We start from the raw sequence: 23,971 nt of genomic DNA, 5'->3' as shown, positions 1-23,971 counted from the left end.
TTTACGTCTGTATTTAACCAGGGATGGAACGGTTTATGAAAACCGTCCGAACCGTTCGGTTCGACTGTCTTGGTTCGATTATTGTGTTGGGTTCGGTTCATGCGCTGCTCCTTTTTCTCATAGGCAAAGCGATTACACTCCAGAGCAGAAGGTGGCGGTACTGCAACCAAAGCCAACCACCAGTAGTAAACAAGAAGAAGAAGAAGAGAAGCAGTGTAGCCGGATGTAGCAGAAAAAAATCAGTTGTTGTGAAGTTTTGTGTGGGTATGGCGAGTGGGAAAGAACAGGAGTTGGAAGACATGCCAGCAGCACTTTATAGGTCTGCTGTATGGGACCGCTTTGCATTTGGAGTGACCTACGATGACGGCGGAAAGAAAGTTGTGGATAAAAACAGTGTGCAAGCTTTGTGCAACACGTTTTGTTTATGCTAACAACATGTCAGGCTAACAAAAACCGTGACCACGAAACCGTGAACTGAACCGAACCGTGGATTTTGTGAACCGTTCCACCCCTAATATATATATGCTATTAGATAATGTCACAAAGAGCTAAATTGTTGATACAGTCATAAAATATGTTACTGTTCTTTTTATCTACTGATCACATAGCTTGGAATCCCATAAATAGGAGTACTGTTTGTTTTTTTTGCTCATCTGCTTTGTCTCAATTTAACCCCATTTTAATTAACCAAAGCTTTTATGCACAAAGAAGAGGAACTCTAACTGGCACATGAAATAAGAAATATGGAGTCTCTTAAGTCTATCTTTTATAATCAAAGTTGAAATAACATTCCTCACATAGCTTCATGACTCTACCCTGAAGATTAATTTGTTTGTGCAAAGATTGTGAGCCAATAGCAATTCCTCTCCTGTGATAGAAAGGTTTGCAATGCTGGAAGCATTTCAGCAGAACCCGAAAATAAATATATCCTTTTGTTTGGTGCCTCGTTCGGTCAACGGGGTTCTATTGTTTCAACTCCAGGGGTTTTGTCAGTGGGTGGAGTTATTATACGGTACGTAATCCCAGAGGCTGTGAGGATCATATCAGCCTGGGTTTAAAGGGCTTTCAAGAGACTGGCACTTAGACAGAGAGCTGTGTGCCAGGGTCTGGCAGTCTCGACAGGTAGTAATTTGACTGGTGAATGTGTCATTATTCCCAGTATGGAAGGCATTGGCCCAGATGAGGAAAGGCTAAGAAAGAGTGGTGGGAGTGGATGGATGGAGATAAACAGGAATAAATGGACACAGTGAAGGGAGATGTTTTGCAGCTGACAGGCTCAGGCAGGTTAAAAATGTGACAAAATGTTTACCCTGGCTTGCTGAACTTTATGGAACATTTCTCCTCTCTCCTGGCTTTGTTAGCTTTTGCAATGTGTGGGTGGTCCCTTCTGTGCACACCACAGTTACACCTCTAGGTTGCACTAAAGGCCCTTTCTCTGAGGGCTCAGGTGATTAAGCTTGGAGAAAGGAATAGTCATTTGCTTTGCATTTTAATTACATTTTAACTCTATTATTTTATAACACTATTTAAGTGCAGATTTAACAATATAAGACTTTAAAAGACAAGAAGGTTTAGAAAGCTGCATATTAGTAAAAATCTAATTGCATGGAAAGATTTAATCATATCACGGAGTGAAATTCAGTTTTAAACATGAGAGGCAGTCAAGTTTTGTAGCTAATGAAATAAAACCCAATTGATCAAATCAAGCTGAGATTTTTGTGCAGTCTTGTAAAAGCATGGTGAAATTTGGTGCTCTTTACTTAACCAGAGGATTAGCCTCCAGTCTGTGTTGTGGAGCTGGAAATGCAAGGTGGAAACCAATGCAGTTACAAGCTTTTAATTCTTTGGGCCTGGATTAACCACCTCTGGTGAAAGTGGAGAAAAACAACTCCCTGTTATCAGTATAAAACCTCTAGCTGAAGCAGGCTCTGTACTAGCAGCCAGTTTTTGTACTAATTGCGGGTTTAAGAGGGCAGAGAAGAGTCATGTCTATAGAGAAAGAGCTCAAATGATGACTGGCAACATTCTTTCCATCAACTGCTTTGGAAAGGTGAATGCAAGAAAGCAGTTTATCATTATTTCCTCTGTTAAAGAGACACAGCTAAACATTGAAGCATTAAGTTAGGGATGGATATCATTTAAAAAAAGACACAATTTGCCATCAAAGGTTTTATTAATCATTTTTGTAAGATGAAAGGGACACAGCTAAACACAATAGCATTACCTTCTATGATGTAGAAAATATAACGTCACAACAGCTGATGGTTCTAAAAAATTCATCTTCCCTGATAGAGACTCAGTTAAACACTGTTTCAAATGAGCAGAAGTATCTTCTTTGGAAATAAAAGGAAGAGAGTGGAATTTATGTAGAAAGGACCAGGTGTACCTTCTATACAAAAAAAAAAAAAAAAACTATATATAAGAAGTTTATGAGAGCAATGTCTTTGATTTGTCCAGCAAAGACACCGCTAAACATTAAAGCACAAAGTTGCTTTACTTTCTTTGGACAAAAGCAACAAAGTTAATGAAAATGATAAGAGTCACAGAAGCACTTGGCCTTGTGTACCCTCTTGTGAAGATAAAACAGGAATGATTGCACAAAGTTAATAGCAACCATGTTTTTATTTAATTGTTTAGAAAAGAGAGACGGCTAAACACTGAAGTGCTAAAGCAGGAGCACTTTTAGATGAGGAAGAAAATAACCGCAAACCCACAATCACTGGCTTTAATAACTGAGCATAAGACATGGATATAGCCTAACAATAAAAACAGAATGCATTTTAAAAAGCTTTATTGCTTTCCTCGTGTTTATTGCTCATTAGAAACGCAAACTGTAATCCAAACTGTGATCTTTAATTTCCATCCAAGGGTTGACAGATGACATGCCATTAAGTCATTTTGTGAAATTGTGTGCATTGAACAAAAATGCATGCCTTTTAGCTGTATAAATCAAGCATTATGTGTAACAATAGGCTATGGATGCTTTGCGTGCTTGCATTGCTAATAAGTTACACCCCCTCATTGCTGCTGCTTGTGGGAAAGCGTGTGATAAGAACAATGTTTGGAGGTCTCACCAGGTTTTGGTTATTGTCTTAATTGCAGTTGTGTGACTGGCCGTTTCCCAACGCCCTCGTTTGCACAAATGACAATAAATGTAAAGCTTAACATAGATTTCTTCCTCCGAGTGTCTCTTAAGAACCTGATCACTTTTGGAGTATAATTGCACACAGAGGCCTGTGTTTTGTTTACTGTAAGGGCTCATATGAGAGAGGTTGAAGATGCAGTGAGGAGGGTGAGAGTTTGCAGGTGTTTTTACAAACACGTCTGTTTCTGCTCATTAATATGCATGTATGTGCAAGCACAAACTGTGCAATGCCTCTCCCACATTCTTGTTTGCATAATATATACCTGGGTGGCAATGTCTATTGGAGGGGAGGGGGGGGATGCATAACTTATTGCATACAGGAAGCTACGAGGGAAAACAAAGTTTAGCCAAGCTCTGACACGTCTCTAAACAACACAGGAAAAGTTTTGAAGCAGAGATGGGGGACAGAAAGGCAGAAAGGGGGAAAGGAGGAGGGAGGGACAACTAGCAGGGAAGGGAGAGAGATGCAAGCATTTTCTGTCGAATGAGGCCAGCTTTGGGAGACCACTGCTGTTGTTACTCTGAGGCTTTGCTCGGACAAACCAATTAAGAGTAACCGATATGGTTTAACGGGGGGAAAAAAATACTTTGGAGGCTAATTAAAGGTATGACGCTGTTCTTTTTATCATTGAAATGTTTTTAAAAAATCTTCTTCTTAGCCGTGTTTGCACTTTATAGCTTTACTTTATTGGAATATGCGTGAATCCACAGCTTACATTACATGCTTCGTTTCAATCGGTGTGCAGTAGAGTCTTTTTTTTCTTCTTTTTTGCACGAATCATAGATTTATGAAGGAAGCCTCAGCAGCTCCTGGGTGGTCTCCGGCCTCACAGCCAGTCGTGTACCAAGTTGTTTTTTTCTCCTTAGATTTACTCCAAGCTGATGATATTAACATCCTGCCTTAGCTTCAGCCTACCGCTCTCTTTTTTTTTTTTTTAAGGCTAGTTTGGATGCTTTCCAACATTTTTTTTTAAAGCTTTAAATCCTCAGCTTGTTGATGACTAATCGGAGCTGTGTGTGCAAAATTATAACCCCATCGAGAAAGGTGGCAATTAAAGTTGCGCGTCATGCTGTTTAAGTCCAGCGTAGTTTTTAAACATCAGAAGCAGGCTCTATATGAGCTGCCGTTTGACTGATGTCTGTGTGAAGGGGAAGCAACACTGGTTATTATGTGTAAAAAGGCTTAAAACGCTTTCATCTTTTATTGCAGAAGCTTAATCTCCCTTAAATTTTGCAGGGGAAAAAAAAAAATCAGCCTATAGTTTAATAACAGGTATTCAGCGGGGTGGGGGCATTTATAGAAATTATTGATTTAGGATGTAAGTAGTGGTGTTTTTTTCCATAATTCTTTAAATGTGGGATGTTTGTAGTTTGCATTTATTTTAAGAATCATATGGCTGTTTTTTCACTTAGCTACTCTTAAAATTGAAGACAAAAAAAAGCAACATTGAAGATAACTGGAACAATAAAAAGGGATAAATGAACATGAAGTGTTATCTTCCCACACATGCACCATAAGGAGGTCAAAATTTCCTAATTTTAATATCGCACTGCAGCAAAACAAAATAATTTTCATTGTAACTGGTTCTTTGAATGGTAAAAAGACCTCTTTCCTACCATCACAAGCTCAAAAGTTAAGTTTTGTTCACCTATTTCGGATTGAACTACTGTCAAACACCCTTAATTGGATTTGGCATGAAATAATGATTTGCACTCAAAGTACATGATTTCTATTGTAATAAGAAACCTGAGATCTGTGATGCTGTGGGCCGTCCTTTTGTTTGGAAGCCTCATCTGACTGCATAGCCTCAAACTATTTTGATATGCAAGGACATTATAATCAAGCATCTGTTGGACTCATTGTCATTTGGCCTTTTTACAGGATAAAGATCCAAAACATATGGTAAAAGAAACCTAAAAAGTAAAAGGTTGTTTTTTTTTTGTTTTTGTAATAAATCCTCCATATGAGATCATGATCATCAGTTTTCATGATAAGGAAGTGGTGTCCAATATCACTTCTAAAGAGAGTCTCTCCAGCATTTCTTAAATAATAAATGAGTAATTATCAGTCTCCTGCAGCATCTGGCCTACTGAGGAACTTATGCATCCATTGGAATCAGCTGTGTTGGTGCAGAACACCCAAGACTGTATTAGAGCTTTTTTACATATGTTTGCTAAGATCACTATTGTACATGATTGCTTTCCCTTCCTCCCCAGAAAAATGAACCTATCTGTGTTTGATGTCTCTTCAGGGCACCATCATGGAGGATTTGGACTTTGAGCGGCGCCGGGAGCTGAGGAGGCAAAAGCGGGAGGAGATGCGTCTGGAGGCGGAACGGTGAGACCCGTTTTATGCTTTTTATAATTTTGTATTTAATCTCTTCGTCTACGAACACCTGTGTCTGATCTCGGTGAGTCTGCTTTCATTTAGGGTTTCTTTTTCTTTATTTTGTCGTGGCTGTGGAAGCTGTGCAGAGCAGTTAGTGTTGTGTGATGACTCCCCCGGTTGTTAATTCTTTGCACACTACCTCTGATGCTCACGCCAAGTTAGGGGAGGGAGTTAGCCAGGAGCTGGGTCATTTAAAAACATCACTCAGCAGATATTGGCTTTCCCCAAAGCAGGCAGGAAGAAGAAAGGTTTGATAAGAAATCCGATGCGCTCTGTGATGACCTTTAGTGTTCAATCATGCCCTGCCTCTCTGTTTCCAATTTTCTCTTCCAAATACTGTGGCCTTTTGAACCCTCTTTTTATTTAGTGGAAGAAACTGATTAAACTAAAGTTGGCTTCTGCAAATTGATTCAGCAGCAACACGCCAAGTGGACTAATCAAAAAGGTAGTTAAAAGGCAGTTTTATTGTGAGGTCTTTATACAGTGTGACAAGAAAGTGTTTAGACTCAGTTTTTATTTTTCTAAGGGTTTCTTCATCCATGGCTTTAGAATTAAGAGTCGGATTTGGATGCAGAAAACTGGCCAAGGTCACTTTCTGCTTAGAAACCTTATATTAGAGCCCACACTTCTCATGGAAAACAAATTGACTCTGGGTTAAATTTGTTAGAATGCTTTGATGTTTTTCGCTTATCATTCCTTTCATGACATTAAGAATATATTGTCAGTGTTTATAAAGAGTGTAAAGAGGGATCTCAGTCATGTAATTCAACATTTTAGTTTATCTGCAATTGAAAATCTGCAACATATTTGAGGCAACATCTTCAAATTAATTCTACATTGCACCAGATATACAGATAATGGTATCTTTTTTTTTGGTTTTCTTTAGAATTTAAGTAAAGTTTAATCACTAATCTAGCATCTTAATAAAGAAGAGTCCCTCTTCTTACATTTCTGTTGTGTCCAAACCTAAATGAGGGGAAATTGTGTTGATAAACTTTAGAGATTATACAGTGTCTGGAGTTTTGAATGATATTTTATCAACTATACGGATACAATATAACTTGACACATTAGACGATATCTGAAAAAAAAAAAAAAAATTACAAGCTGTTTTCTAAAGTAAGTTGTTTTGAGATTCTAATGATTGAAACGTTTGATATAAAAAAAAATGCTCCTTTTTGTGTCTTTACATATCATCACTGTAGACATTTTCGATTTTGAGCTAGAAACGCATGTTGTTCAGATTCCTAAAAACTGTGGACTGGCTCTTATCTCAGGAGTTTAGCTTCACAGCACATGCTAAGCTAACCTTTGCTAGCGCCAACCACTGATATCTATTTATTCACTGGATTGCTGATAGCAACATTGACGATAATACCGTAGTACACGGTGCTGTGAAGTCACCAGCCTCCATATTGGTACTCCCTAGTTAGACCAGTCTGAATGTAAACACTACGTACGCCACAGCATCGAACAACAATGACTTTCTCATTTTCAGGGGGGCTTAAGACTTTTAAAATAAAGATAAAGTCATCACTTTGACTTGGCTCCTACAGGTTGGCCTGTCACAGTATTGGCGACATCCTGTCTTCTCATCCTGTCACTTTTAGTTTCTTGCTTTTTTTGTTTTGTTATTTAAGATCTAAATAAACCGTATGCACCTGGTTTTGAGTGTGGTCGACCAGTTCATGATAAAACAAACTGGGTAGGACCTTTAAAGTGCACTTCAGTTTAAGAATAAAAAATGAAACAGCGTTTCTTCTCCTCTGAGGCCAAATGCTATAAAGTCTTTTCATGCTAATGCTAGCTAATACTTTGCCTTTTTTTGTTTTTGGTCATATGAACCTTTTTTTTCATATATAACCATTTTCTCTATAATCTCTCTCTTTAATCCTTATTGATGTAAACTTGAAGGCACTTGTATAACTAACTTCCTGCCCTCCAAACACCAGACATTGTTTTTTTGTTAGGCTACATCTGGTCGGTCCATCATACTCTTGATATAACCAACATATAGTTGTTCAAAATCAAGCCGTTTAGTGCACTTTAGTGCAATAAGTTTTTCAAGAATCTAACAATTATGGCTTTTCACCTTTCACTTTTCAACCAAATGTAGACATTGTTTGGGTGTAAATGTCTTTTCAATGTCTTTACAACCAATTTTTGCTCAGATGGTGGCTAACAATCCAACATAGAGGACATTGATGGATAAGCAATGCCATGAGAGATGTTTTGGGGGGTTTTGTTTATTTTTTGTTTTATGAGCAGTGGTTTACTAGAAATTGAGCAAGTATTTCAACTAGTCACAATCATGATTAAACATAGGTGAGCAGAGGAATTATCAAAAAACGTGACATTTGTCGGTGTCGAGTGAAATGGCAAACCGGGCCGTATATATCTACTAATGGGCAGATTATACTTCTGCAACCGCGTTTTGCTGGTAAGCGTCTGCAACATCGGTCTGGAATTTCTAGGGACGAACAGCAGTTTCCCGCCAAAGCGCTAGGGGGAGCCTATTCGAGAACTCGGGAGAACTTCGGCAGGTGGTCATGAGAACTTCTTCGGCGGCGCCGGCGGCAGTGTTTATTTTACAAAGCAACAAGTCTGAGGCATTGTACAAGTGGTTTTACTTCAGAAACTCCTCGATCAACCTTTCGTCGTGGTTATCCATTGTTATTACTGCTCAGTTTTTTAAAAATGGTGCGCCCCGGCACCGAATCGAGAAGGACGAACACACAGAGAGCCGGAAAGGCATACCATGACCAATCATAGCTGCTTTTTGTCTGTGCACTTCCGCTTGAGGTCTGCTCGGGTTTGCGACCGTCTGACGTGCAGTCGGGATTTTGCACGACAACGGTTGCAGAGCCTCTGTGCGGGGGGTTTGATAACGCAGATTTGACGGTTGCAGAGGCTATGCGTCAGAAGTATAAATTGGCCTTAAGTTCTCTGCTCATATCCTGTCTGTCAATTGGGAGAAAGAGCTACTAGTGCCTAAAAATCGTGGGAAGGTAGATTAGTGTTGCTTAAATTAGCATAGATGGATGACTGTAATTCAGCACTACACCATTATGGCAGCTGCGGATTGAGTTGAGTTTTTACTTTAGTTTTTGCTGTCGGGGTCAAATGCTAATTGCTAGTGCATTTGTAAGATTGTGCATATTTCAGGAAATTGTATGTTTAACATTTTAACCCAAGCTTAGTTGGGTAAGTGGGGTAAGATATGAAGAATCAAAGTAAGTGGATGTTAGACTTTTTTAGAAACTCAATACTCTGAGTCAGATCCACATTTACCCTCCCTCACTAAAGGGGTTAACCAAAAAAAGATGGCAAGAATTCAGTATAGGACAGCAGCCCTTCTTCAATTATAGATCTCTTGATTCTAGACTCTCTTCAGCCATTTTGTTAAACTGTTATGCAAAAGTAATGTCTTGAGGGCCTCTTTTAATTTCAACCTCTTAGACTTTCATGCCTCATTTCCTCAGATGCACTCTTAATAGCTGTTTTAAGTGAAGCTTAATGGTTTCACGGCAAACCCCCCCACCCCCTTCCCACAACCCACTGCTAGAATTATTTATACATTTTTCAAGTGTTTATGTAACGCAGAGAGGATCGAGTTGGACAGAAAAAGCAGAATAAAGGAGGCGACAGAATAGCTGAAGAGGGTCGACTGAGAGAAACTGTTGAAGGGTTTTTGGAGTTCATTCATATTTGGTCAGAGTGGCCAAAAAACCTTCAGCTACCAGGCAACACGGATCTACTGTGAGTGTGTTACTGACAATAAAGTAAAACAATCTACATTTTTTAGTCTTTTAGTGTGTCTTACTGGGTTCTACTGTTGAACTTTATTTTTTTCAAATCAGACTGATTTTTTTTTTACTATAGAGATAACAAAGATTACTAGAAAATACAAATATGAAATGAAAAGGTCCTCTAAATTTGGCCTGAATTTTATACCTAGTTACTCCCAAATCTAATAACAGTCAGATATGAGGAATCGATACATTAGATAGTACCTGTCTGATCACATAAAGTAGGCTATTATATATAAAAAAGGCACAGTTTGGGCCTTAATCTGCAAAATTTCAAAAGCAGGTGAGAAACTGCTATTGACATCTAAAAAGTTTGGTGGTTATTGTCAATTCATAAGGCTCTGGAGCACAAATCAAGCACCGCAGGAGTCAAAAATGTGATGATTGGAGTAGCTAGTGCTTAAATCAACCATAAATTTATCAAGGACTTATCCAGGTTTTTACTGAAGACTCAGAAAGACATCTAAAGCAGGATCACCATTTACTACCAACAATGGAACATTTTCTTCAGACAATCAAGTAAAACAATTCAAATTTAACACATGCAAACATGTAAAATTAATGACATATAAAAATATATTTGTTAAACTTATGTAATCATAACCCTTCACCTTCCTATTGTCCTTAACATCAACTGGCTCGTATTTAACTTATAAGTCCATATAACTCCAAAAGTATAATCATTGAGAAAATACAGTAGTTTGTGCATATTTGCACGTTTCTACACACATTGTCATTCATATTATTACTCATAGTCTACAACACGAACACCGTTGCTAAAATATGTATACACAAATCTGCAGTGACTAAGAATATCTGTTGATGTTCACTATTCATCTTCCATCTCATATATTTTTAAAAAAGCAATTTAGCTTTTTCCTTAAGTCTCATGATCAGACATTGCTTCAATTCAACGCCGAGTTTCTTCAAATCTTATACATTATTTATGGATTTGCACATTCTTTTCTTCTGTTCAAGCACATCAGATTTACAGGGAAATAATTGCTGAAGACAAAAAAAACACAAAACAGGAACACAAAGATCTGTTTCACATCTTCAGTAAAGTTTTCTATGTACTAACAACAAAAAGTTATTGTCAAGTGGACCTTTACATTAGGGGAATTGCACACATTCAAGCAACCACAAACATGGTGGTGGTAGTGTGATGCTCTGGGTGTGCTTTGCTGCGGCTTCATTTGAATAGCTTCCTATAATGATGCACAATTTGTGCGGAAAATCCTGAAGGAGTGGATCCAATCCTACATTGTTTCCATTCGACAGTAGGGTTTCCACATTAGCAAACAGAACAACAAATTAAGGTTTGAATAGCCTGGTCAAAGGGAGATCTTAAATCAAATTGGGATGCTGTGACAAAGCCTTAAACAGGCCATTGATGTTGAAATAGCCACCATTCGGACTATATAAAAAACCTTTCAGTAAGATTGAGTGGGCTGAAATTTTCCAGAGGTCATTGAGATTTATTACCAGTCATGGTTAGATGTATTAAAGGCAAGACAGAGGATTCTGTGGTGGAAGATGCGTCCGATGGCTGTTTGTGTATTTTTGAATCGTCTGCATGCATTAGTGCCCCTTCCTTTGCAAAAGTTCTCTAGGCTGGAAACACCTCCGTCGGCGATTTTGTATTTCACCCAGAGAGGCAGCAAAGTGAATGCATATCCTTTGTTGTCAACGTATCACTTTACACGTTTTGACTGTAGAGGTTTCATTATTTAAATTAATTAATACAGCACTTACTACAGAATTAAACGTAATTTACCTGTCCAGCAGACGTTTTATGACCAAAGCATCCATTTTCAGACGCATTTGCTCCTTCAGGGTACGCCATCTTGGAAAAGAATCTCCTCAATGACACCTCTCTCCTACTTTCTCTCCTCTCTTCGACTACATTGTAAAAAGGCTTGCATTTCCGGTTAGGTTTGTCAGGATTCTTTTTGGCAATGATGCTCCAGTTTATACAAATAGGCAAAGAAAGAAAAGCTGCAGCAGCAAACTAGAGTGGAAGTACTTCTTGGTGCTTCGGCATAATGGCGGACAACTAGCCAAACAGTGTAGGAGTTATGCTTGGAGCCTACGTACTGGAGGAACGTACGCAAAACGTTTGTCGCCAATCCACTTTTGACAGTAGGCAAAGTGGATTTTAATTTTTTATTGTTTGGGGAACCATAAATTCAAGAATGCCATCCATTAATTAAGTCATTTTATATGAATCTGGACATTTAATTTCTGAAAAAATCTTCTTTCATACCTTTAAGCCAGGGATTGCAGTTGGTTTGGAGTAGAGGTCTATATATGGTAAATAGGGCCATGTTGGTTTTTATAGCATTTTAACCTAGATGAAAGAAATAATTATGTAAAATAAAACTATTTTGTATTTACTGAGGTTATTATGACATAAAATAAAATAAAAAATCTGTAATGGGGGTACTTTTTACGCTTTGGGCCTCTCTTAGTTTAGTCTGAACCACACGCTATCTTGTTGTCCTGCTTGATTTCAACCATAACTGGGGATGTATGAGAAGTACAGAGAGAATGTGGGGCCATGTAATGGTGCCTGCAGGAATGCCAAATTCCTGCCGATTATATGTGTTTACTGGCCAGGTCTCCATTTACTACATGCTTGGACACTGCTATTGTCTGTGTGGGAGAGTGCTTTTTCATCTAGCGTGAGTAGTAGTGTGGTCACTGGGTGTTTGCATGCTGCTCTCTACTATGTTGTGCTCTGTGTGGGGCGAGTGTCTGCGTGGAGTAGATTTTCTCTGTGTGTTTCACATCAGAGGTGATGAAAGCTTGACTAGAGCCATTCAAGGTTTTTATTCTAAATGTATGTTTTGTCTGCATCCCATGGAAGACAGGCAGCCAAGCATTCCCTGTTCTGTTTTACATCAACCTCTGTTAGTCGTATGGAAATTGTTGCTCTAACAGAGGTGAACGGAGGGCTTTGATTTACTTTTAGGTCGATTGAATGAAGCCACACACGTTTGCATATTCTTCCTCAAAGCTTTCTCACACTCAATTCCCCCAATCATTGCTGCTCATCAGTGCCGGAGTATGTTTTCCTTCAGTGGAACACACTCAGACAGGAATGTCTCCAAAGGGCTCATAGACATGGAATTTTCTCCGTCTATTCCGAAACCATGCTGTTTTGGCCAAACCCATCCTAACTTTGTGTTGAAGTATTCATAATTCAATAAAAAGTTGCCAGATGAAGTTAATAAACTATAGTCTGGTAGAATTTCAACTTGAGCAGTTAGTAAACATAAGCGGTCCCTTTTGTACACTGAAAACTATTGAAGGTGCTGCATTTATACTTGAAACTTGTTTTAAAGGCAGCTATTTTGAAAAGAGTTTAGCTTAACATTTCCAAGCATTTCCAGCTAGGGTTGCCAACTCCCTGGTAAAATAAAAAGGCACACCTCATGTGGGAGCCAGCTGACCCGATTGCCGTTACCCTCCTGGCGTGGTAGTTTTTTTTAGCCCCCCTTTGTGTGTGAAATGATTTTTTTTATTACTATTTGACACAATCTGCATTGAATTAGATGCATATTTGTGAGTGACGAGAACACGTGGAAAACAAATGATTATCCAGCAATTCCTTTTAATACAAAATAACAAACTTTGCTGAATAAAATAAGTATCTTAAGCGTAAGCCTGTCCTGCTTAAGTTCAACTGTAAAAATGAATATAAAACAATAAATAAATAGTGCACATTTTTGGTGCAACAGCAAACTTGTAAACATATTTGTGCCTTAAATGCAATCAATGACTAAAGGCCACAGTTGTAAAACAGAAAAAAAAAGAAAAATAGCTCAATGCCACATTATGTGGCGATAGTAGGGTTGTCAAAAGTATCGATACTCAAAAAAGTATCAATACTGAAACGTTGTATCCGGATACAATACACATTTTCAAAAGTATTAATACAGCCATCCAAAGTGCAGGATAGTGGAAAATGCACTTTCTGAACACTAGGGGTGTGGGAAATAATCGTTTTGGTGATATATCGTGATATTCGGCTGCCCAATATAATATTGATCTTTCACTTCTTAGTATCGATTTTCTAAATAAAAAAAATGGTTACATAAAACATTGATGGGAAAAGGGGCTACCTGTGCACCACCACTCTAGCAGAAAGCGCTGTGGAGCCCTTTAACTGTGCGTGCAGCACCAAATCTGTATTTGAGGCAGTTACAGTGGAAGAAAACCCCAAACAACATGGATAATAATACCTAATCAATATTTTCTGATGAAAATATACAGCACTTGATGTTTTATCTCCTCATTTGACTTTGATAGCTGGGGAAAATATGGCAATATATAGTGATACTGCAATATTGTGATAATATCGTATCGTGACCCAAGTATCGCGACATGTATCGAATCGCAACACTCATGCCAATACTCACCTCTACTGAACACTGTGTGATTGAATAATTCTGTGCACTTTTCACTTTCAGACTTTTTTTGTAACAGGTGTAGCTGCTGTGAATTATTTTTAACTGGTTTGGCTAGTGTCATTGTTATGTCTGCATAACATAGCCAAGGAAGGAACACTTAATTAAAATTTTTAAGTTTTTTGCGCAGCATACAACCTCAAAATATTGTTCTTATTGTTTTTTATTTTTTTATTGTATTTTTTTATTAATGAAAATATTTCTGTTGAATTTTAGAGTCTTTGTTTTTATCCTTGTGGTATCGAAAAAGGTATTGAGTATCAAATATTTTACTTGGTATCGGTATCAAGTTGAAAAGTTTATTATTGTGACAACCCTAGGTGATAGCCTATTTTTTCCACTTGTATTTCCTCAAAGCTCTTACAGCAGTGAGGAGTTGTTTGTCGTTGAGTGCTGCAGAGTAAAGCTGAGTAAAGCAGCGTCAGCATTAAAATAAATTTAAAATACTCTGTTCGTCCCCCATTTTACTCTGTATCTACGTGAGCAAGACTTGACTCAACCAATGGGATGAGGGTATTCTGGATTGTTACATATATGTCGTCAGCTCATTGGTCACAACACAGGACAAGGCCCGGGAACAAGTTTACCGTAAGTTTTGTATCTAAGGTGCCTTTGTTCTTCATTTTCCATTAGCTTTTTACTGACTATTTTTTTACTCTTGCAGAAATACGGGACAAAGTGCGTTCCTTTTCCACTAAATACGGGACAGGTACTTCTATTTCTAAATGCGTAATGATTCCTTTTTTCAAGGGACGGTTGGCAACCCTACTGTCAGCTAACCAAAGCTAATTGGGTCAAAAGAAGTTAAGAGGTAAAAAGATAAAAGGTTTTACCATTTTCACAAATGCCCTATGATTCAAGAGTGCAAAGCCTGAGTTTGCATACATTGTGGTGCATAACCAATCCGGCAAACATTATAGAGGGATTGAGAATCTAAAGGTTGTACAACAATCGATTGGTTTGGGATGTGCTGTTGCAAAGTCTTTGGCAAGGAAAGTCACCACTGGTTGTCCTAAAAGTCGCTAGATGACGTGATTTATGCATTTTTGGCTCCACTTTGACAAGTCCTTTGTGTTAACAGAATGCATCTGTTATGATTCACCTGTTGGATCGCTTAAATTCAAGGGATTCCATTGTAATTCTGCATAACAACGGTGCATAAAACAATGGAAGATGTCAAAACGTACTCGAAAAATAACCAGTGCATTTTCCAGCAATATCGAGTAGCATTCAAGAACGATATGTTATTGAAGGGTCTCATTGGATTTAGCTTTGAAATTAGAAAACGCTCAACTATTTCTGCATCCTCTTGTCATTTTCTTTCATTTTCTTTCTTTCTGTTGACCTATTCCTACCCTTTCCTCTTTATTCTTTACGCCTCTCCTGTCACTCCCCTTGAGAGACCAGGAAGGGTTGAGGAAGCAACACCCATCCCCTGTGAATGAGCCATGTCAAACAGTCCACACCCTGGCTGAACAGACCATTCTAAACATGACCCGGTCCAGCTTCTTCTTCTGGTTCTGACAGGAATGGGGATGGATACAGACAGATGAAAACATTTCATAGGCAGAGATTTGGCTTCTTAATTCAAATTTTTTATGTGAAGTTTGAACCCCCCCAGAGAGTCCTGACAAACGGCCATGTTTCAGGTAGTCATATTTATTGTAATTTTATATGATCTCATTTATCTGAGCATAGAAATCAATTTGGGTGGGACTGTATATCAGCTAACATTGTGTATCCTTGGAGCAGGCCCAGAGGAACACAGGGTGGGGGGGGGACTCTAGTCCTATGAGCCCGGAGTAGGAAAGGAAATAATCCAGGGAAGCCAGCGTGGGAATGGGTCAGCATTTCTGACAGCCCAGTCCAATCCCCCGCCCTCCATCTCTCCCTCCTGCTACCATCCTTTAATTCCTCTGCCCTCCCTCCTGGTCGCTGCAGCCCTTCTCTCCTCACTTTCCTCCCTCTCTTCTCTCTGTCCCGCTGTTGCCATAGAGGGTTTAAGAAGCCTTTTCCCATGGGCATTTCCCAAATAAATTTCACTGACATTTCTGGGATGTTTTGTGGTAATAATAATATTTGGACATTTTTCTCCCTAATAAGCTCTCTAATAGTGACGTTTTGTCTGCAGACAGTAGTTTCTGAAAGCTCATATAGAACTATGCTACATAATTTGAGCTGTCTGTTGTTCTATTTTTTTTTTTCTCCCAATGTTTAAGAAATTGTCACAGAGTTGAAATTGTGTGTGATAGAGCAACACAAAGTGGTGTGTAACTGAAATGGAAGGAACATTATCCCAATTATACATGTGTAAAAATAAAAATGTTATCTGGATGATATTTAATCTAATGCTGCAAAACAATTCAAAGCAAAGGATATGAAATGCATGCCACACATTTAAGATTTTATTTGAAAAAAATGTAATTTTCCTTCTGCTTCACAGTAATACCCCTATAAAAGGTTGCTATATGATAATGCTGCCTCTCCAAATGTGTGGTTGTAACGATTATTTTACTAAGCAATTTATCTGTTGATTATTTTTCCATTTAACAATCTGATAATTATATGAAACTAACACTTTTTCCACTTTTTTTTATCTTAATTTTATTTTTTTTATATATATTATTTTGCTATTATAACAGCCCTAAGTGGGTTGTTAAAGGCGTGTTTTAAAGTCTCTATACTTTTAAATTAGTTGATATTTTAGTAATCGATTCATAATGATTAGTTCGATTCACTCTTTCAGTCCTAGTGGTAACTTCATAAAAGTATTTTTTTTTTTTTTTTTAAGTTCAAGCAGTATGAATATTTTTGGCTTTTACTGTAAAGATATATGTTACTTGCAATCTTTCCTGTTTTCTTCCCATTTTTTGTTTGGTCAGCCTAGAAACAGACATCTGTTGGATGCTGTACACCAGCGAACACTCTTAGCTGAAGCTTATAATAACCATGGCTGCACATCATTTTGTACAGGAAAAGTTGGCCGTGATAAAATCTGCAGATTACTCCTTTTTCCATTATTGTGCCCACCCTTTCCTTCCCGTTTTTCATTTCCCGCTTCTCCTTTTTATCCCTGCTCCCCATTTCACTAGCTCTCCCTTGTCCTTTGCTCCCACCTCATATTTCTGTCAGTATGCTGATAGAGTTTGGGGCCCAGGTAAGGAAGATGGGGGGGGCATATTAAATCAGGGCTTTGCTTAGTGCATGCGCCAAGGCTGTGATTGACAGGAATGCTAATTCAGCTTTTAGGAGTTTTTTCTTTTCCTTCTCTCCTACGGGGGAATCTTTAACCCTGAGTTTGTCGCCGCCATCGCAGCCACCAAGGACCCTTTTTGTTCCATTTTTAGCCCCGTGTCTTTCCCTCTTTCTCATGACATTCGGTGCCGTTTCTGGGGCGGATCGGTCCTGTGGGAGATGGAGCAGTTGTTTCACTACTTTTTCGTCTCAAAAAACATCATGTTACCATGGCAAAGTAAATGAAGGTTAATGAGCTTTTCTGTTACAGGGTAATATAGCTGAGGATGAGGTTTCTTATGAAAAAAAGTTGCCAAAACCTAAGTATACTGCACATCCTAGTTAATTTTTTTAGGCTTTTTCTGCAAGATAAAATGATTGAAAGTAAAAGATATCATCTCCATTCTTCTTATGCAACATTTCTGTCATGCTAATGAAAGTTTCCATGACTTTCATGGAGCTGTGGGGAAAAACAAAGCTATAAGTAAGAAATGTCCAGAAGCTGCAGCACAACTTATGCTTGCAAAGTTGTATCTGAATAAACCAGAGGACATCTTGATAGTGTATTCAAAGACAGAGCAACAATCTTTGACTCTAATTCACTGTAACATATTTGAGAAAATCCTGTTTGAGAAAATCAACAATCTACTTTATGTGGTTCGGTCAAAGTCCAGATGGCAGGATCCTTGAATAGTGAAGATTTAATTACTACAATTATTATTAATTCATAATAATGAACAGAGATGTCCTTCCTTATGGATCTCTGATTTAAGGAATCACATATGTAAAGCATTGCCTGACATCACTAATGTCACCATAGGCCTTCCATGGGCGTCAGCAGATTTTTTGTTATTGTTATGACAACATTGTTCATATGAGAGCAAAATTGGAGACAGAGCTCGTTGAGGAGTAGCAGCTGAAAAGCAAGGAATGAAGGGAAAAGTTGTTCACAAGCTGTAAAACTTCACATAAAACCAGAGGAGCTTTGGCTCTGCTCACCACACATGTTGCAATTAACATGCAGAGGCATGCTTCGCTGGCTGACCTCAAAAAGCTGCGCTGTGATCTGAGGTAGCGGGGGCATGCGGTTAGCTGTGGGAGTGTAAGGGTCAGCCGGGGCAACGCCGATGAAGCGTGGTGCTCGGTTCATAAACGTCAGGTGGCTCGAATAACCCGGTTTCAGGCAGGAATTTTAAAGTTTCAAGGGGTAGGAAATAAAATAGCACAAATATAATTGCTTTGCAATATATTTTAGCTGTTTATTTACAGTACAGTGTCAACCAGGCACACTACTACAACTTGGTCTCTGATAGAGAACGGAAAATGTTGCTTTCCATCATATCTACTTTTTTCTTTTTAAAGGGAGGGTTTGATTATTTTTAGGATTTTATTCTTATTTCAGTTCATGACATCTTGGTGGCTGATCGCATTAACATTGCATAAAATCTAAATCTCAATAAGTCATTTTTTTTAAATAGGTGCATTAGCTTTTAAATTGAGGAGCTAAGTCACTTTGTCAACAAAACAAGACACGTTGCATTTAAAATAAGAAAAAACAATTGCATTGTCTTATCTCAAGTGCTACTATCTAATTATCTTATTTTAAGAGTAAAAATACAAGTTCAGTTGGCAAATCTTATTTACCTGCTCAAATTAAGGCCAAATACACTTAATTTAAGACATTTTACTTATTTCTAGATCATTTTTGCAGTAAGATGTAACCAAAGTATTGCTTGTTTTGTATTTTTCAACAGTAGATCTTTGCTAATATCTGGGCATTATTGTAAGTAGAGCAAGAGAGTTGTAAAAACTAATCCAAAAACCAGATGTTTACTCATAACCTGCCTTGACCTTTCAATGCACCTGCTGTGTGCTTGGAAAATTTTGTTTTTGACCAGCAAATGAGAACAGATAGCTTCAGCCATAGAGTTTTGCCGCTATTATGGGTTTTAGTTGATCTTTATTTTTTAGTCGATAAAATATTACTTTATAGAAGTAGCATAATCCGTCAGCTGGCGTATTCCGTCAGCTGGCGTATTCCGTCAGCTGGCGTATTCCGTCAGCTGGCGTATTCCGTCAGCTGGCGTATTCCGTCAGCTGGCGTATTCCGTCAGGTAGCGTATTTTGTAGAATAGCGTATTCCGTCAGGTAGCGTATTCCGTCAGTCAGGTAGCGTTATTCTGTCAGGAACAAAAAAAGGGACAAATTTTTATTAAGCAGAAGCCGCATTTTAGACAAAGAGTTGTTGACATTTTAATTCCTATAAGTTAATGTAACTAAAGTGTTTTTGTGTCCACTGATGATTTGAATTCTCTTCTTTTAGAAGATGGGCATCCCATTAGATATGGGCATCAACATTTGTATCGGCCGATGTTAATCATTTTTAGACACACCTGTGTGAGTCCAATAACGACAACCAGAGCGATGATAACAGCTGGTCTCCATATAGTCACTGTTTTTTGTTTTACGAGGTCATGTTTGTTTTAGTCATGCAATGTTTGTTTAAGTGATGCAAGAGTAAAATAATGATGCAGCGCTGGATTATGTGTTGAACTGAAGCACAGAGAAAATGTCAGCACTGTGGTTAGTTTTTCAGGGAGAATAGGTAAGGAAATATAAAAAACCTGATTAGTTGTTGGCCATAACGGCAATATCAGTAGATTATATCGATATTAAACCATTCTTCTTTGTTGATATATATGCATGCGTGCCTTTTTTCTCTCTGACTTCTCTTCTCTTTAGCTAGTAGGAAACAGTTGTGTATTCGGTTTGAGTGGAGATTTTAAATTAGGAAAAGTGATGATTTCTGTTTTTTGAGATTGAAAAGTCACCCTTTTTCAGGTGCAGAAATTCTAAGAGTAAACTGTATGATAGTGATGCGAATTGGCTAGCAGTGAGAAAATATAGATATTAGTAAAATGTGTTTTCTATGTAATGTAAATATTGTGCTGTGTACCATTTCTTCATCAATCTAAAAGGCCTGCAGAGCCACCTTGTTGCTTTCATGTTTTCATTTGTGGAATTATGTAGGCTAAAGTGGAGGGCACTTCCTGTTTGCTCAGCAGCTGACCTCATGAAATGTGAACGCTTAAAAGCAAAAAGTTTTTTTTTTTTTTATTCTTGTCACTGTGAGACCAATAGCGCTTTTTTGGGATCTTTAGAGTATTTAAAAGACTAAAGCCACACTGTTCAGTGTGGAGGTTGTTATTGAAGGAAGAGAAATTAAGGCTGGCTATTTTTTAGTACCAGTAGCAATGAAATGTAAGATTTTCACTGAGATTTTTATTTTAGTTAAATGTAAAATAATTAAATTGGTTGACAATATATGCAAAATTACAGTAATAATTGCAATTTTGTGCCTTTGACATTCATGTCTTCAGTTACTGACCATCTTACTCCAGCACACTGTAAAGAAGTTTTAGTGGATTTTACTTTTCATTCAATTTTGTTCATGTTAGAAAAGCTGATTCCTGGTTTTATATCTTTCTCAAAGAATTATTAACTGTTAAGATCGGTTATAAATTAGACCAGATTCGGACAAGCCAGAAACACTTTGATGGTCCTCTCTTATCCGCAGCCAAGCGAGGTCTCAGGCTGACTTTTTTTATCAGCTCGTGAAAACTGCAGCCTCGATAAGAAGTATAAGATGTCTCAAAGCTGACAGGTCAACGTGATAAGAGGAAGGAGTGGGGCAAAAGGGAGGAAAAAAAAACGCGAAGCAAATCCATCAGCCCTGGTCACCGTGGCGATTACAGTTCAATTTAAAGAGTCCTTCTCTTTGAAGTTTGACTTGGAGGTTTAAATGAGGATCGGAAGGAGGGTTGGAAATTGCGTAAAGAAAGGGCAAGGAAGAAAAAGTCATTTTGTCCTCTCACATTCCTCTTTTTCTGCTCCCCTTAGCATGCTCAGGAACGATGACGACGAGGAGGAGGCTGCCCGCGAGAGGAGGCGCAGGGCACGCCAGGAGAGGCTGAGGAGCAGGGAGAGCGAGGAGCCAAGCAGCCAGCCAGACAGCAGCGTCCTGACCAACAGCCACAGGTGAAACTCTCACAGCGGCGCAGCCGCCTAAACTGGTCACTTCCATCTTCCAGTTGTATTAAAGCAAAAGAAAAAGGCTATCTAAGCTTTAAACTTGTTGAACCCAGACCAGTGTAGCTGATAAAATGTGCTTCTTCAACTGAGATGAAGTCAGTGACCTCATTAGAGCGACGGGCAGCAAGTCGGAATCACTTCCTTCCTAGAACATGTCTAAAACAAAATGCATGATCTCATCCCTTTCTGAAAAATGCTTGAAGAGCAAAACAGTAAAAGGAGGCGGGAGTAAAAACCCATCTCATTGGAGTGATTACGAATTAACATCCAAAAATACAAACGTTGCTTTGTGGTGGTGAATTTTTCCTCCCTTTGGGCTCAGAGATACATCCTGGGCTGGTGAAACAACAGGGGGATTGTGCCTGAGGATGCTGAGCCAGGAACAAGCTCTCACAAACCATTGTTGATTGTTTGGAGTGAAGGGTAATGTTTGCCAGACGTTAAGGTCAGAATAGTTTGAGTCATGCTGGTCTGAGTGAGATCGAAGGATATGCTCTGTTTACGTGTTGGCATAAGATTGATACTCCAGATGTAGATATTTGAACTAGATGTTGGTTTACCTGCAGCAGATTCAATCTTAGTTTGGAAAATCAGAGACAATGATGAGTCGAGCTAAATGCTAGCCTGAGCAGGCCCCATTTGAGACTAAATTTTAATAATTATTTTCTTTGAAGTTTGATCATTAGATCTATTGGTGCAAACACCCATTTTAGAAAGAGCAGTTAACGTATTAATCATGTTTTGGATACTAGATTAAACACAGACAAAACTGATAATTTTGTTATTTTTGTTTTTCTACCCGATTTGTTTTTTTCAGGATTCCCTAAGGTTAAAACATATCTAGATGGTAATTGGATAAAAATTGAAGAAAAGGGAAAAAGATTTTCGTTTTTCCTGCTTTTATTTCAGTTTCCTACAGAACAGATTACGCTGCACAACAAAAACACAAACCCTTGATTTTTCTACATCTGCCTGGCGCTGTAGCTGCTAAGTTTTGACCTTTTGCTGAAAGGGTGAAGGATTGGAAGGAAATTGTAAACGGTGGGAAACCATCTGGATATTTTGTATTCTTCTGTCCTTATCTGCATCATCATTGTTGCTGTTTTCTCTTTTATTGAACAGAGAAAAAAAAAAAAAAAGATCTGTTTCATATCTGGTATAAACATTTTGCTATATTTTTGAGTCTATAATTACTGGTAACTCTGGATAAGATGCCATAAGAGGCGGATTAATAACTTTGTGTAATTTTTGTGAATGCTAAATTATACATTTTATAAAAAAAAAAAGATTATTTTATTAACAGAAGCGTTTACAAGATATTTATAGTGTATAGCAAGCATTTACAGTTATACTGAAGATTTGTATTTATAAAGTAAACTTATTGATATATAGTCTTAAAAACACACCAAACAAGGAAGATGAGTTTTGATTTTTAACATCAAAAGAAAACAAAGCAAAAAAATATAACAATCTTCTCCTCCTACCCCCCACCCTCCTTCGTAAAGTCTTATTTTAATGTTCTTTGCTCTATTAGGTCTCCTTGTAATCTGTTATATCGTATAGGATTTGCTTAGGTTTATTTAAAGATTGCATCATGTTAAAATGTATTACTTCATGTTTTTCCTATCAATCTAGATATAAAGCAAATCAGGCTTGATTCTCTTAACCAATATTTAAAATGTCAAATGGAGGAAATGCTTTTGAAGTCAGGTTTGTGGCCTTAACAAATAATATTTTTCCCAGCAATAATCGGAACACTGAAAATAACTGAAACTTTGACGACATTACTTAAATAAAATGACCCCCACATAAGCCAGCTTGGCATTGGTTTTTGGACACAGATAAAAAAAATTCGGACACATTTTCCCTCCAACTTTGACTGAAATACGACATCAATAACCGATAATATCACTGATCTCCATTTGCACAGACGTTTCATACTTGCATTAAAAGCAGCACGGATTGCTCAAACATGACCGGGCTCGATGTTTCACCTAATCAGCCGTTTTTCCTCATGTTTAAACTCATGTAAGACCTAAAGAGTTACACAGCAGCTAAAGGTTAGATTTTCTAGTACAGTTTAAGTGGATGTGTTAAAGAAGGTTTGAAAGAAATCAAAGAAGCTGTTAGTGTTTTCTTAATGGAGTCAGTGTTGCACAGACTAAGGCAGATTGTCCCCTTTCTCTCCCCGTAGCGTGACAGAATCCGTCTCTGTGAGCAGCTCCTATGGATATGGCGGGGAGGATGAGGACCAGGCCTTGCAGGAGCGCATGGCCAAGCGAGAGGAGAGACGGCAGAGGCGCATGAAGGAGGCGCTGGAGAGGCAGAGGCAGCTGGACCCCACCGCCGCGGACGCCGGCGACGGCGTCGGCCTGGAGAAAAACAGCACAGAGGAGGAGAGACACACGCGCGGCCGGCGTTACCGTGACACCGTGGAGGAGGAAGAGAAGACTGAAAGCATCAGCTCGAGGCGGGAGGAAAAAGAACCAGAGGAACCTAGAGAGGAGGAAGAGGAAGCTGCTCCTGAGAGAGAGGAAGAGGAGGAGCAGAGGGATGAAGCTGTAGAAACCAAACCAAGACAGTCTTACATGAGAGAACAGGTCAGTTTAATTCATTTATTAACATTAAAACCATAATCATCATGTAAAAATTTCACAGATGCAGTTCTAATTGATAAGGTTTTATTTGTATATCATTTGTGCATATCGAAAAAAAAAAAAAAACGAATAAATAATTATTTAAGGTCTTTATTTAGACAAAACGTAAATTAAAATAAGTAAACCAGGTGTTAATTTAGTTTTTGCTTACAAACGGTGCAAATATGATGCTTC

The 23,971-nt window shown here is 38.3% G+C and overlaps 1 protein-coding gene across 4 annotated transcripts in view; it reads left to right on the top strand.

Moving 5' to 3' along the window:
* Positions 1-23,971, top strand: part of LOC107096142 (non-muscle caldesmon-like) — an 83,418-nt gene that overhangs the window by 36,023 nt on the left and 23,424 nt on the right. For 3 of the 4 annotated variants that reach the window (XR_001481786.1, XM_015392655.1, XM_015392657.1), the window contains exons 2-4: positions 5,398-5,483; positions 20,949-21,086; positions 23,335-23,740. Coding sequence is in view for 3 of the 4 variants with exons in the window: in XM_015392655.1 (XP_015248141.1) it covers positions 5,407-5,483; positions 20,949-21,086; positions 23,335-23,740 (621 nt within the window). In the remaining variant the exon portion in view is untranslated. Of the gene's footprint in view, positions 1-3,629; positions 3,751-5,397; positions 5,484-20,948; positions 21,087-23,334; positions 23,741-23,971 lie in introns of those variants that run through there. The other variant, XM_015392656.1, reaches the window with a different exon arrangement.

This window comes from Cyprinodon variegatus, unplaced genomic scaffold (assembly GCF_000732505.1).
Source record: "Cyprinodon variegatus isolate N-32 unplaced genomic scaffold, C_variegatus-1.0 Scaffold601, whole genome shotgun sequence".
Classification (NCBI taxonomy): domain Eukaryota; kingdom Metazoa; phylum Chordata; class Actinopteri; order Cyprinodontiformes; family Cyprinodontidae; genus Cyprinodon; species Cyprinodon variegatus.
Note: the sequence above shows the minus strand (reverse complement) of the source record. Positions and strands in the feature narration are given on the sequence as shown.